The sequence below is a fragment of the Podarcis gaigeae genome (genome assembly GCF_964106915.1).
Source record: "Podarcis gaigeae genome assembly, chromosome: 10".
Classification (NCBI taxonomy): domain Eukaryota; kingdom Metazoa; phylum Chordata; class Lepidosauria; order Squamata; family Lacertidae; genus Podarcis; species Podarcis gaigeae.
In genome coordinates this window covers 68,902,309-68,916,601 of record NC_139686.1, presented here as the reverse complement: position 1 = coordinate 68,916,601, position 14,293 = coordinate 68,902,309, and the positions used below count along the sequence as shown (strand labels likewise).

General features: G+C 38.5%; 2 protein-coding genes across 28 annotated transcripts in view; one reads left to right on the top strand and one right to left on the bottom strand.

Annotated features, from left to right (window-relative positions):
- The window catches only part of BCAP29 (B cell receptor associated protein 29), a 920,634-nt gene that overhangs the window by 52,189 nt on the left and 854,152 nt on the right, over positions 1 to 14,293 (bottom strand). The window lies entirely within an intron of this gene.
- KMT2E (lysine methyltransferase 2E (inactive)) overlaps positions 1 to 14,293 on the top strand; it is a 60,274-nt gene that overhangs the window by 14,621 nt on the left and 31,360 nt on the right. For 11 of the 27 annotated variants that reach the window (XM_083701248.1, XM_083701244.1, XM_083701240.1 and 8 more), the window contains exons 2-7: positions 5,437 to 5,621; positions 6,555 to 6,669; positions 8,407 to 8,636; positions 9,509 to 9,589; positions 11,355 to 11,413; positions 13,630 to 13,802. In XM_083701248.1, the coding sequence (XP_083557374.1) occupies positions 5,551 to 5,621; positions 6,555 to 6,669; positions 8,407 to 8,636; positions 9,509 to 9,589; positions 11,355 to 11,413; positions 13,630 to 13,802 (729 nt within the window). In that variant the 5' untranslated portion in view covers positions 5,437 to 5,550. Of the gene's footprint in view, positions 1 to 1,120; positions 1,305 to 2,266; positions 2,364 to 5,436; positions 5,622 to 6,554; positions 6,670 to 8,406; positions 8,637 to 8,732; positions 8,944 to 9,508; positions 9,590 to 11,354; positions 11,414 to 13,629; positions 13,803 to 14,293 lie in introns of those variants that run through there. The other 16 variants (XM_083701245.1, XM_083701242.1, XM_083701256.1 and 13 more) reach the window with 7 other exon arrangements.

Below are 14,293 nucleotides of genomic sequence, written 5' to 3'. Positions count from 1 at the left end.
ACCTGTACACTAGGGCTGGGCGATACACTGGTTTGAAGTCCATATCATTTTATCTGTTTAATAAGCTTTGACCTGGCGATATGTCGCAAATCATGGTGGGTGTGCTACACAAAAATCACAATGCGGGGAAAACCATGAAGCCAGCCAGTGCCTCCTCAGACATCACAATATTTCTGTGATATATCACAATGTTGAAAAACTGATATCGTCCAGCCCTACTGAATACTTGGAATACCATGTTTCAAGTGTGTTCTCCATTATGAAGTTTGAACCTACATGCAGTGAATATAGCTTGAAATTTTGGTACCTGAGACTTACCTTACTATCGCTATAGTCTGTTTTGATAATTGGATTTCTGTGTCCAGTGTTAACCATAGCTTTTGAAATATCACAGCGATATGAACTCCTAATGGTGTTAGGAGTAGAATTTCATGTTTATTTTTATGGCATACGAAGCTGTTGATTGCTACATCTAGGACAGTGCCTACTGAAGATGTAATGAATATTGCATCTTCAGTATCTTCTTAGAGTAGAGGGCCATACCAGGTGGCACTGGCCTGTGGAAAGCTGTCACTGGAGATTCATTTGTATACTACAACATCTTTCTTCTCTTGCAAATCTTCCTTTTGCACTTTTCCTTCTCTCAACTAGGAAAATGGATAGGGTGTAAGACCTCATGCCAAAGTTATGTTTCTGGCATGGGATGAGGGAAAGATAGGAAACGGAGATTATCGGACTTTTGACTAACAGTGGCTCTGCAGCCACTTATTGCCTCCAGATGGCATAACTTTTTCATATTTGATGCCTCTCTCCTTCCTTCCATATCCTGCACTGCCTGATACAAAGAGGCCTGTGTCTGCTGCCTTGGCTCATTGCCTCATACCACCTCTATAGTACTGGTCCATCAGCAAATTTAGTTCCACACCCATGTTTTAGTATGGTGCTATGCTGTAAATATCGATATAATTCACTATTTCCTTGTTAAAAGTTTTTGAGGTGACTGTGGCTGAATTAAGAGATTAAAACAATGATTGTTACTAATGTAGTTAAGTGGGCTAGTTTTAACTTTTAGAGCTGTTTGACATTAACATCATGGTTATGAGATGCCTATTGCTTTCAGGTAATAAAGATGATTTACTACAGTTGGTTGAACAGCTTCATCCAGACAATAGTAATGAATGGATCAGCATCAAACTGGAAAGAGGTATCAAGTGGGATTCCACAGGGATCAGTTCTGAATGCAGTGCAGGTCGTCTTCATTAATGGCTTAGATGACTGAGTGGACCACAACTCTTAGCAAATAGGTTGGAAATATTTTAGAATATTCTACAATGGCCTTGATAAATTGAATAGCTTGCTAACGATAACATTTAGACTACACTTACATAATAATTGTATGTGGGATTTAATAATTGGGACTAACTGTTTCTCATGTTCCTGGGTTCATTTGATGTGGCTCAAAATTTGGTGTTCTAAAAGTCTTGGCAAGAAAAATTCAAACCCACCAACTTTTTATTTTCCTCTGGCTAGAGGTTCTGATGAACGCAGCTAGCCTATTGGCAGGGCTTTGTTGTTGTTTAAATTGAGTTCTGAAAAAATATTTGATGAATACTAAGAAAATTGTGTGTACTCTCACTACTACTGTCTTACAGTTTACCAATGGAGAAAAGTTCCCTGTCAAACTCCAGTGTAAACACATTGGTACATGAAGGCAGGATTTTTGAGGCCTGCAAGTCTGTGTTAACATAACTTGTTACATTTGATGTGTTAAACTTCGGTATTAGTTTTAGCAACACTGGGATGACAGGATCTCTGTGAATGTAATGACATTTCTTAGGAAGCTGTATATATAAAGATTCTGTTTTAAGTGACATCACTCAGCTTACTTTAAATATATATATCTTGGCCATCCTGTGTCTCTCTTGTAGATCTGTCTTGCAGTTAGCAACAGCCTTTTTTTAAGGATCTGTGAGGCTTTTGTATCCCCCACTACAAAAAAGTCAATATCTTCCAGTTAGCTTTATTGGTTGTTAAAAGTCATTACAGCCAAACAAGATCCTAGCCATAATTACAGTACCCTTACATTTCATATTGTGCACCATAAAAGAAAGAAAGAAACAAACAAAAAAGCACAGGCTTACATCTTTAGTGGAGTACTACAATTTTTTAAAAAAGCAGGGAGCCATTTAAAACATGAGCTTTAAAGCCAGAACAGTGTTGTAATAGATGCACGCTTCTGAAATAACTAGTGTCTCCTCCTCTTCAGATCAAGATTTTCTCTGCTTAGAAAACCAACCTTTTCTGCATTTTTTTTCTGGCAAGATGTGTCAGTTTCATTCCTGCTGAGGCAGTCAGAACAGATGGTAAGCAATGAAATAGTTCAGACACACAAGAGGTTTGCTTATCGAACCTATTCCATATATATTTTACAACTAGGGAAAGTTTCTAAGCTGGGAGATTGGGTACAGTGACTTAAAATTTGTAATTCCACACTTGTTTACAGCACCATTGGTTGAGCAATACCTTTCTCTGAGATTTGGTGAAATACTACTTGTGAATGGGTACCTTGCTTTACAAAAGGTCAAATTACAGAGGAGGAAAAGGTTACAGAAATAAAAACGCTAGACCCAAATGATATTCAACGTGCACAGGTTAATGTGCTACAGCTCTAGCTACCTTACTGAAGAGAACTGTAACAGATACTGTCTCTCGTGGCTAAATTTTTAAAAAGGGAGAACAACTATTTCAACAGCTCAAGTTGTAAAGGTTTAGAAAAGGAGTGCTATACTTTGTGATTCAGGCAGCATTTGGTGGCAGTAGATGTACACAAGTTGTTTTCAGGCTCCTAAAAACAGCTGGTTTGTTTTACACAGGAAACTGCCTGTGGCATGAATGTATATTAAATATAATGAAGTGAGCATGCGTGCATTCAAACACACTCACACACCCCTTAACTTTTTAATGTAAATAGTGAATCATGCACATACATATCCATCCTGTTGAGCTACAAATGATACTGCATGTCGGGCTAGAAATGCAGATTAGGTTTTTAAGATCTTCAATAAGATTTTCCATCCTTCATCAAATCAGCAATATATAGTACATTTAACTGAAATATAACTAACTGTTGATTCAAAACAGCATAAGAAACAGGGACTTGAATATGAGGGAAATGGTTTGAAGAGTTCTCTGTAGGGAATCTCTAAGTGGCTTTTATATTGGAAAAAGTCTTTAGTGTGCCTGTATTGGGGTGGATAGCTTGACTTCAGTTAACCATTTAGACCAGGGGTCGGCAAGGTTTACCTTGGCCTGCGCCGGTTCACTCCAGCGGAGATCCCTCTGTGGGCCAGATTGCACACACGCCCACGATTTCCGGCATCTGTGCGGATGTGATTTCTGGCGCCGTGGAAGCGAGTCCCTGCCCCAGTTTAGCACAGGAACTTGCCGAGCGCGTGGCTCAGTTCTGGGTTGGTTCGTGGGCCTTAGGTTGCCTACCTCTGATTTAGACTGCAGTTCTGTACATACCTATCTGGGAGTGGAGTAGAGTAGATAGCTCCATTTTGAGTTCTTATTTTTTTCAGTAAGTTTGCCACATTCCATATCATTTGTCATTTTTTTTTTCAAAAAAGAAAAGTCCTGCCAAAAAAATCATCAGCATTTTTGTTCACTTTTCTACTAATATACACTTCTTGCCTACAATTTCCCCTATATAAACATACAAAAATGCATTTTTTTATCTAATATGTACATTTTTGCACACATTATTTGGTTAGAAAACTGCATCACAAAATTAAGAGACGTACAAATTTGGAAGGATAGCTGCATTTTGGTTTGCACATTGTTTTCAGAGATGTGAATTGGCAGGTTCACATTCAAATCTGAACTGACCTTCTCCATTCCTGCTTGGGATTTAGCTCCACTGAATTCAGTGAGATTGTACTTATGTGTAGATATGTATAGAATTGCACTATTTCTTGACAGTATTAAATCAGTGATAACCTTTAATGCAGAGACTGGAAATCTAGGCACTGATAATCATCACCCAGTTTCAGCATGTGGGCTGGGAAAAGATATTTGGTCTGTAGACTGAAGAAACAGGCAATGACAGAATCAAAAGTAGCACAAGAAACTGCTCTCCACTTCCTCTGCTGCTGTTGGGACAGACAGAGAGAAAGTGACTGCAGAAAACTTGATGTGGACCAGGGTTTCCCAAAATTGGGTTTCCAATTGTTTTTGGACTACATCTCCCATCATTCTGAGTCTAGGACAGTTGTCTACCATCTCCATCTGGTATGTTGGCTAAGACCCTGCCTGCCTGTTGCCAGAGTGGTACATGCTGTGGTTATCTCCCTCTTGGACTACTGCAATGCGCTCTACGTGGGGCTACCTTTGAAGGGACTCGGAAACTACAGCTAATCAAGAATGCAGCTGCCAGATTGGGAGCATCTGTTGGGGCCATTTTACACTGGTCCTAAAGGCTCCCAGTATGTTTCCGAGCACAGTTCAGAGTGTTGGTGCTGACCTTTAAAGCGCTAAATAGCTTTTGCACTCCTTAAGGAGTGTCTTCATTCCCATCATTCAGCCTGGACACTTAAGATCCTGTTCCAAGGGCCTTCTGGTGGTTCCCTCACTTGGAAGTTACAGTGAGCCAGGCAGAGGACCTTCTCAGTAGTTGCACCCACCCTGTGGAACGCCCTCCCATCAGATGTCAAAGAAATAAGCAAAGAAATAAAATATGACTTTTAGAAGACATCTGAAGGCAGTCCTCTATAGGGAAGTTTCTAATGTTTGATGTCTTACTGTGTTTTAATTTGTTGGAAGCCACCCAAATTATCTGGGCAACGCAGTCTGATGGGCAGCATATAAATAATAAATTATTGTTAATTATCATCAGGGATGGTGGGAATTGTAGTCCAAAACCAGCTGGAGACCCAAGTTTGGGAAACTGGTATCGACTCTCAGTTGGTCACCCTTAGTTTCAAAATTGGCATGTAGAGTCTTCATTTTAAATTATCTTAATGTTCTTTATTTTTGCTACATTTATTTGCTAAAGGAATCTCTAGTCCTGTTTACTGTGAGTAACCATTAAAGCACAATTAAGGCCTTAATACAGATGTTTGCACATAAACATGCACATTTATAAATGAAGGCTGCATGCATTTGTTAAGTAATGATGCAGTTACTAACTTAATCAATTTACTTTTAGCAGAAAGGGATGGAATTAATAAGTAACGTGTAAGAAAGTAGTTGAAATAGATTTTACCCTTTTCTAGGATTGACATCTGAGTAAATGTGCTTAGAGACTGTGTTTATTAGAGACTGTTCAGTCTCCAATAATTTAATGTTCATACTGAAATTTTTAAAAAAGTAAGCTCTTTTAACTCATACATTTGAAATAAAAATTTAAAGTCTCTCTTTTTCTCTTTTGGTTAACAGAGTTTGTGGATGCACTTAGATGTTTGCAATGAGCACTGTGGCTGGCATGCCCCAGTGTTTTGGATACCAATGCATAGAACTCCATAGTAATCGAATTTATCAGAAACGAACGTCATGAGCATAGTGGTCCCATTGGGGGTTGACACAGCAGAAACTTCATATTTGGAAATGGCTGCAGGCTCAGAGTAAGTATTGTGGCACAACAGCAGATTTGCAAAATTGGTTCTATCTTACGTTTCATTTTATGCATCTCTGTAGTGTTGCTGAGTTTCAGTTGATTCACTTCTGGGCATAATAAACAGAATCAAAGTTGGTTGAACTCTACCTTATGGTTTTCTTTCTTAAAAGTCTTGACTTCACTTACATTTCATATGTATTGGAGCCCATTTGGTTATGTTATGACAAAATTGCTATTTTTAAAGTTTTGGCAATATATATTTTTTCATATATAGTGTTCATTTCTACTTTAGCATCTAGGGTGATTCTTAAATTAACATTTATTAACTGTTCTCACAGTGAAACTTCATAACACTCCCCCCCCCCCTTTGCTCTGAGCTATTCAGTTTTGAATGAAATCAGAATACTGATACATAACTTGTGCTTATAATAGGAAATAAAGTAATCAGGAGCACCTTCCTTCAGGGTCTATCTTTATAGTTCCTTAGTACAACCTGTAAAATACATCCTTTCAGGATACAGTACTGGCAGCACAGGAAGCCTGTGGTGCTGTGCTTATTCTGCCACTAGATGTCATAATTTATTGGGGTTTCAGATACTGCTAACAGCATATGGGCAGACTCCTACGCTGCATATGTGTTCTCAGAAACAATAAGAATTATTGATACTTGTCTACTCCTGCCTTGTAATCTTTTTTGTGCTTCTTTGTTTTACAACATTGTTGTCAGTGTTGTTCAAATGGGTAGTATTCGCTTTATAGCGCACACCCATACCACTACAGAAAATTTAAATTAGTATTGTTACTGACAGCTTGCCAGACATTTATTTATTTTTGACAGGAGCATAGCAGCAAACATTTCCTTCTTTACCTTTATCATAATACCGAAATATTCAGGACTTTGGAACAAAAGTGAAATCTTAATGTTTGTCTTGCTTTTCAGACCTGAATCTGTAGAAGCTAGCCCTGTGGTAGTTGAGAAGTCAAACAGTTATCCACACCAGCTATATAACAGCAGTTCTCATCATTCACACAGTTACATTGGTTTGCCTTATGCGGTAAGTTTTGTTTTTAAAAGGTATTTCTTCAAGGTTCTTTCCAATAAAGAGAACTTTTAAATGTGCCTTGTTTGGTTGATTTTCTGGCTTATTGTGGGAAGTCCTCCACTAAAACAGCCAAAATCATGACACTTATATGGTAGAGTGGTTCTGATACTAGAAGTCTTGTATTCACTCTTTATTACTGTCTCTCTCTCTTTTTTTAAACAAAGTGGGTTGCATCCAGACCTAAACTTTCACGAATGGAATGCAAGATGAGCATATAACACCAATCTTGGCGTGATTGTACTGGCTACCAATTAGCTTCAGGGCACAATTCAAAATGCTGGTTTTGACCTACAAAACCTTAAATGGCTGATAACCGTAATACCTCAAGGATCACATCTACCCATGCAAACAGAACCAGACCCTGCCATCATCATTTGAGGCCCTTCTCTGTGTGTCTCTTCTGTGACAGTTCTAAAGGGTGGCAGCACTGCGGTGGCTCCATGGTTGTGGAATGCTCTCCCCATGGGAGATGACCTTGCTCCTTCATTACATATCTTTAGGTGCCAGGCAAAAACGTTTCACTTCTCCCAGGCCTTTGTTTAATTAAACAATCTATGGCCTTTTAAACTGGGGTGGGGGAATTGTTTTTATTTGTTGCTATGGTATGTATTTTTGTGTTTTAAAATTGTAAACCACTCTGTGATCCTCAGATGAAGGATAATAATAATAATAATAATAATAATAATAATAATAATAATAGGCCTTAATTGTGTCAATGTGCACCAGTGTTTGATGTAATATGGCCCTGGGTGCTGCACCATAGAACATTAACTGACACTGATACACCTGATCCTGTCAGCTCTTCCTTCAGTGTAGGATAATAGGATCAATCTATAAATATTTTCAGAGTAATGAATAGGCTTGCTTTTCTTCCTGTAGATAAATGGCACCTAATTGGAGACAGTTGCTATACATGTATAAAATAGAAATAAGCCTTTAGTTAAAGAGGATAAGTCATGCACTTCACGAAAATGCACTCCATTTTGAAGAATTCTGGCATTTCTTCTAGCTAGGTGAAATCTGTATGGGTGCCGAGAAACAAGGTGTGCTTTGTGTCAGTGCCCTTTTTAAAATTCAGCTCGGATAAATTTCTCTGCTTTATTATGTCATGATTGGGGAATGTGAGTGTGCACGTAGAGCCTTGACTAGTACAATGCTTAGTTTTCCTAGATAAAGTTATTAGTGATAAAAAGATGTTTGCCGTTCAGATGAAATGTGAATATCAATAACCTAGCGTGCAGTGGAAATTTGAGGAAAGCAACGTTTTCTTCACTGTTTAAAGAATAATAGAAGATTAATTAAATGAAAATACTTTTTAGTGTATACATTAAACCATCCTCTTCTGATCTCTTCTAAGTTAGCCACACCCAGCTGAAGGTGTATGCCAAAATCATGTGAATGGAAATTAACTACTTCTGGTAACAAAACCAGTTGTAGCAGATCTCTCCAGTACACAAGTAATTACATTAGTTTTCAGATACTGATTTTATGCTTAGTGCCTTTCAAAACCAGGATAGTTTGTCATCTGTTTTTTAACATCCCCGTTAAGGTAGCTTGAGCTTCAAAAGTTTGAAAAAAAGAATGGAAGAGAGTGATATGTACATTGATTCTTTTAGAGTAAGCATTCACATGAAAAGAAGTAATATATATATATATATAACCATCTACCTTCTAAATATCATTTTCCAGGACCATAACTATGGTGCTCGCCCTCCTCCAACACCTCCAGCGTCTCCTCCTCCATCAGTTCTTATAAGCAAGAATGAAGTAGGCATATATACTGCTCCAAATTTTGACGAGACCTCCAGTGCTACTACTATCAGCACTTCTGAGGATGGAAGCTATGGAACTGATATAACCAGGTGCATTTGTGGATTTACACATGATGATGGATATATGATCTGTTGTGACAAATGCAGGTAAAGTAGTGCCATATATGCAAACATTCTTAAATATTTTTCTTCTGTACTACTGAAATCAGCCCTTCTTGTCCCTAATTGCTTAGAGCCATTTCCTTCCTCAGGCCCTTCATAGGCATTGTAGGGCATTATGCAAATGTGGGAGAAAGAGAAACCATCACCATTTTGTTATTGTGATAGCTGCCATTTTGCCTTCAGGATGGAGAGGGGAGGTGACAGACCAGCCAAGCCAGCAAAGACTTTCTGCAAGCGGGGGTCATACTAAGAAGGGTCACGGCTCACAAGTCATTGTTAACCCTGCAGAAGGGTAAGAGGGAGGACTTGGGTAGGAGGAGCTTGACCAACTGTTGGACGGGTTTTCTGGGCCAAGATTAATGCCATTGGTATTTCTGAGGAGGCGACACATGACTAAAAGGGGTGCATGGAAATATACCAACATGTGACATCAGTTTTAATTGGAAAATGCAGTGTGTATTTTGGCTGCATTGTCCCTTGGAACTGCATTTGTTTAAGACTGCTAGACTGCTTTATGAACTGCTCTTATGAAGGAGAATTCAAAAAAACATTTTGGAGTTTGGTTAGGGAAATTCTGTCATCCAAAGATGTGCGTATGCACAGCTGAACTTGTTCACAACCGTGAAGTGACTTGTCTTTTTGAATGGTCATAATTTGTATTTTTTAATATTGTTTGAGGTGGAGTAATAGGGTATGTTGATAAAGCAGTTTATTAAATGAGTGATCAGATAGTAGAATGGAGCTTTGGGGGGAAAGAACTTGTAGCAGTATATCCAGTGTAAGAGAAATGATGGAAGCTATGTGAACTTCAAATATCCTGCAAAAGTAACACTATTCTATTTTCTAAATCATTTAAGTGTTTGGCAGCACATCGATTGCATGGGGATCGACAGGCAGCATATTCCTGACATATACTTGTGTGAACGTTGTCAACCTAGGTAAGTCGCCTGTGGTCAATTAAAAAAACACCCCTGTTGTTTGCATGAGGTTTGAAATTCATAGCTCGAATGTTGAAGTGACTGTTGCATGTCATCTTCATGTTGTTTGAGTAGCTGTTTAAAATTCCTAAACTGTATTGCTAAATTAATCATTAATAGAAATGGAATAATAGAAATAATAGACTTGGGCTACAACCTGGAAATAATAATTCATTGAATTAGCCGATAATGGTGGCTTCCCTGCCATAGGTTATAAAAGTGCCTTTGCCTAGCAGAAAAAAATAGTGACTGCTTTTTCAATGAATAAAAAAATAATAATTTTTTTTTCAATGAATTTTCAATGAATTGAGGGACGCAGGTGGCGCTGTGGGTTAAAGCCTCAGTGCCTAGGACTTGCCGATCGAAAGGTCGGCGGTTCGAATCCCTGCGGCGGGGTGCGCTCCCGTCGTTCGGTCCCAGCGCCTGCCAACCTAGCAGTTCGAAAGCACATCAAAGTGCAAGTAGATAAATAGGGACCGCTTACCAGCGGGAAGGTAAACGGCGTTTCCGTGTGCGGCTCTGGCTCGCCAGAGCAGCGATGTCACGCTGGCCACGTGACCCGGAAGTGTCTCCGGACAGCGCTGGCCCCTGGCCTCTTGAGTGAGATGGGCGCACAACCCCAGAGTCTGTCAAGACTGGCCCGTACGGGCAGGGGTACCTTTACCTTTACCTTTTTTTGAATGAATGAAGGCTATTTTGCTATCTTTAAAAGATACTTATCTCACTACATGAAACTATTATTAAAGATCACAGTAGATTTAATAAAATGAGAAAATCAGGTGTCCAAATGCAGGTGTGAAATAAGGTTTTTGCATGTAGGTCAACTGCTGAATGGGCAAAAATATGGGCCTGATGTTGGGGAAAAGCTGCAATCTTGTCCCCTCTTACATGGAAGTAAGACCTATTGACATGAATAAGTAAGACCTGAGCAGTCATGAATAGGATTACACTGTTATAGTTCCACACAGGAGGTAATCGTATTTCAGCAATGCATACCCAAATGCACAACATACAAGTAGTTTTCTGCTACTACTGTTCTCTGAATTGGAACCATTGGCAATCAACTGCTATTGCTCAGTATCTCATCTGAGGCATAGTTTTGATACCCGACTCCTTCCTCTGTCTTGGGACAGCAAAAAGACATGCAATCCATGTGAGAAAGGGATTTGCTTGTTGCTGGCACTTGGAAGGGTGTGTTGAAAACAGCTCCAATAACAATAATTGGGGGTTGAATGAAGCAGCCATTCTGCAGCACAGTTTTTGTTGAATGGCTGAAAGCACCCTCTTGTTCACTCTCACCACTTATTTAATTCTCCCCTTTTCACAATAAAGTATTATTTATTTTATTTATATCATTTCTTCCCTGAATTTATGAGCCAGGAGAATCCCTAAGCTAAATGGTTCAGCAGTTTCTCCTCTTAACTATGAAACTGGAATACTGGAAGGGACAGCAATGCTTTGGTTCTGCTTTGTTTTGGTACAACTGTTTCATTCTGGGCTTTATACTAAATTGTAAAATTCCTAGAGCAGGGAACCCCTTTGCCATGGAGTTTAAATAGTTATTGTGAATATTGAAAATGAATTTTCATACAACAATGAGAGGAAACAATCATTTTATATCTCTGATTATTCCATTTAATGTGTAGGAGCTGTCAGAAAGTTTAGATGCTTCAGCAACAGAGTAATGTGTATTCAGTTTTATTTCTTTTTTTCTTTTTGTCAACAGGAACTTAGATAAAGAGAGGGCAATGTTGCTGCAGCGTAGAAAAAGGGAAAATATGTCAGGTAAGTAACAAAGTTCTTAAACTGAGATACAATTAGTGAGTGATTCTCCCAAAAGCTACTGACACAATGCTTTTGATTTACAGCCTTATACCATTCAAGTTACTGCCAGTGGTTATTTTTCTTTTTAATTCTGTAGGAGAGCTAGGGTGGTGTAGTTGTTAGAGTGTCATACTTGGATCTGGGAGATCAGGGTTCAAATCCCCACTTGGCCGTGAACCTTACTGGGTGATCTTGCCTCTCAGCCTAACCTACCTCATAGGGTTCCCGTCCAAATCTTTATTATGGCCATAGACCAGCATAAGGTGATAGCACCTCCATACATAAATAAAGCATGCTAGTAAGGCAATAGGGCAAATGCAGAAGTCGAGGGTACACGTACTCACACTCTATTACAGTATACGAGCATAAGATGAAAACACATAAAAACATGTAAACCAGACCTTCCGTTTTAGACCAGCTGTGTGACACACACCATCCTCTGACGTATGTCAATCATAGCAGCACAGTATCTGGCAATTGAATATGTCATATCAGGATTTATATCTTGGAGCAGATATAAGGTTGTTGTGGGGATAAATGAGGAGGAGGGGAGCCAAGTGTGTCACCTTGAGCTCCGTGGAGGAAATATAAATAAATAATCAGAAAGGATAATGGGACATTAAGAATCCTTTAACTAAAAAAATGCATATGCGAATTTTTGGAATAAGCCAGACTAACGTTTGTGTTATTGCTACACTTCAAAAATGTTTTTTCTCCTGCAACAAAAGTTCATGTTTTTTCAGGGTCCTAGTTTGCACACATTTTTTATGGTTTAACGTGCCCCATTACTAAGTGCCCCCTCTACTCAAGCTGCTGCCACACCAGGGTGAAAACAAGCCAAAGTCTGGTTCGTAATGACATGTGAACCTGAGCTTATTATTAGTTTCTCTCTAAGGAGGCCACAAATGGTAAGCCAAGAATAGAAATTGCCCCCTACTCATTGTTTGTTTGGAGAGAAACAGTGAGCTTAGGTTCATATGTCACAACAAGGAAGACATGTTTTTAAAAAATATTTTAAAATAAAGATTTATCCACAACTCTCATCCCTATTTCTATAAAAGAATGAAGGAAAGGGTATAGTTGATCTATTAGTTGTTGATAAAATGTGGGCTTGTAGTTATGCACGTCCACAGACTATTAACCATATTTTGATTACTTTGATTCCCAGAGGTTCAAAGTGAACATAAAGAAGTTGAGACCACATGGTTACAGTTGTTTGGATGGTGGAGGAAAAAAATCAGTGTTAGATTTTTGAGAGTTCACTTGGTGAGATAAGCCACATGTTAGGCGATCTAGCCTGAAATCTGAGAACAAATAAAACCTATATTTATGTTTGAGACGCAAGCAGCCATTTACGCACATGAAAGGGGACAGTGCTTGCATGCCTTTCTGTTTGGCTTTTACTGCCACCATTCCCACAGTCTGTGAAGCAACCAGTGTTTAGAAGAGGTTAGTGACTTGCTTGCTTGCAAAGGCTTTAGCACCAAACACTGCAGCTGTGGATGTCATTTCATTGCCTATTCTAGATGGCTAAATAATAAAACAGTGAATAAAACAGTGCTTCAGGTGGTTACCAGGCCAGAAAAAATACCACCCACTTCAGAAAAGTCTTATTAGCTAACAGTTTTCACATAATATTAGCATATTTCCAGGAATGGTTTTAGTCTTATTAATCCTTATTTATTATTACTGAAATGCTTCTCAAGGTCAATTTGTGTCATCATTTTTGTATTCAGTTTTTTTCTTACATAAATTTATACTGACAAATTGATGCACACTGAGTATAAAACCCTTCTTGCAACCTAATATGTATTTTATTATGTTGTACATTGTGGATTAAGCAAATATAAATAAATGAATTTCTTATCCAAGCTTTGATTTGATTTAATGCCTTTGGATATCTTGTAATACTTTTGGAAAAACATAAGCTCCCCTAAGTTAATTAGATTACTTGAGTAATCTAATGCAAAACTGGTGTGGTGTTCCCGTCCCTCAAAACCTGAACATGTAAATATAAATTTTACTGTCATTTAGTTACCAGTTTTATTACCATTTCCATAATATTATTTCCATAAATTGGTAATTGTATGTAAATATTTTTGGCAATTCAGGGACATGCATTCATTATTGAAACAGTTTATAAGCTATATTTCCTGGCTTCCTTTTTCTTTTTAAAGATGGGGATACCAGCGCAACAGAAAGTGGCGATGAAGTTCCTGTAGAACTATATACTGCTTTTCAACATACACCAACTACAATTACTCTGACTGCTACACGAGTTACCAAGGTCACAGATAAGAAACGGAAAAAAAGTGGGGAGAAAGAACAAAACATTGCAAAATGTAAAAAAGTAAGTTAATTCAGTTTTCAATTTCTCGTTTTGTTTTTGGAGGTTCATTGTGTTTGAAAATTTTTCTTTCTATTTGAAATAAATCTGGATCACTGCTGTTGAAGGAGCACAATCATTCTCCAAAGGGGGTTGGAGAATTCAGAGGCATCTCAGTAACTGAGAATGGGCTATTGCAGAGTAGGACTGAAGGATGATGATGATAAATTCATTATTTATACCCCGCCCATCTGGCTGGGTTTCCCCAGCCACTCTGGGCAGCTTCCAACAAAATGTTAAAAATACAATAAAACATCAAACATTAAAAACTTCCCCAAACAGGGCTTCCTTTGGGAGGAAGCAGGAACAGAAGACTATTGAGATAAGAAAGTATAGAGAGGCAACACCCATGGCAAAACGAACAGCAAAAAGAAGGTGGTATTCAAGACCCAGGAAAGAAAGATGGAAGAGAAACTGGGGCAGGCTTCTAAATTACACCACACCATTTCCATAAT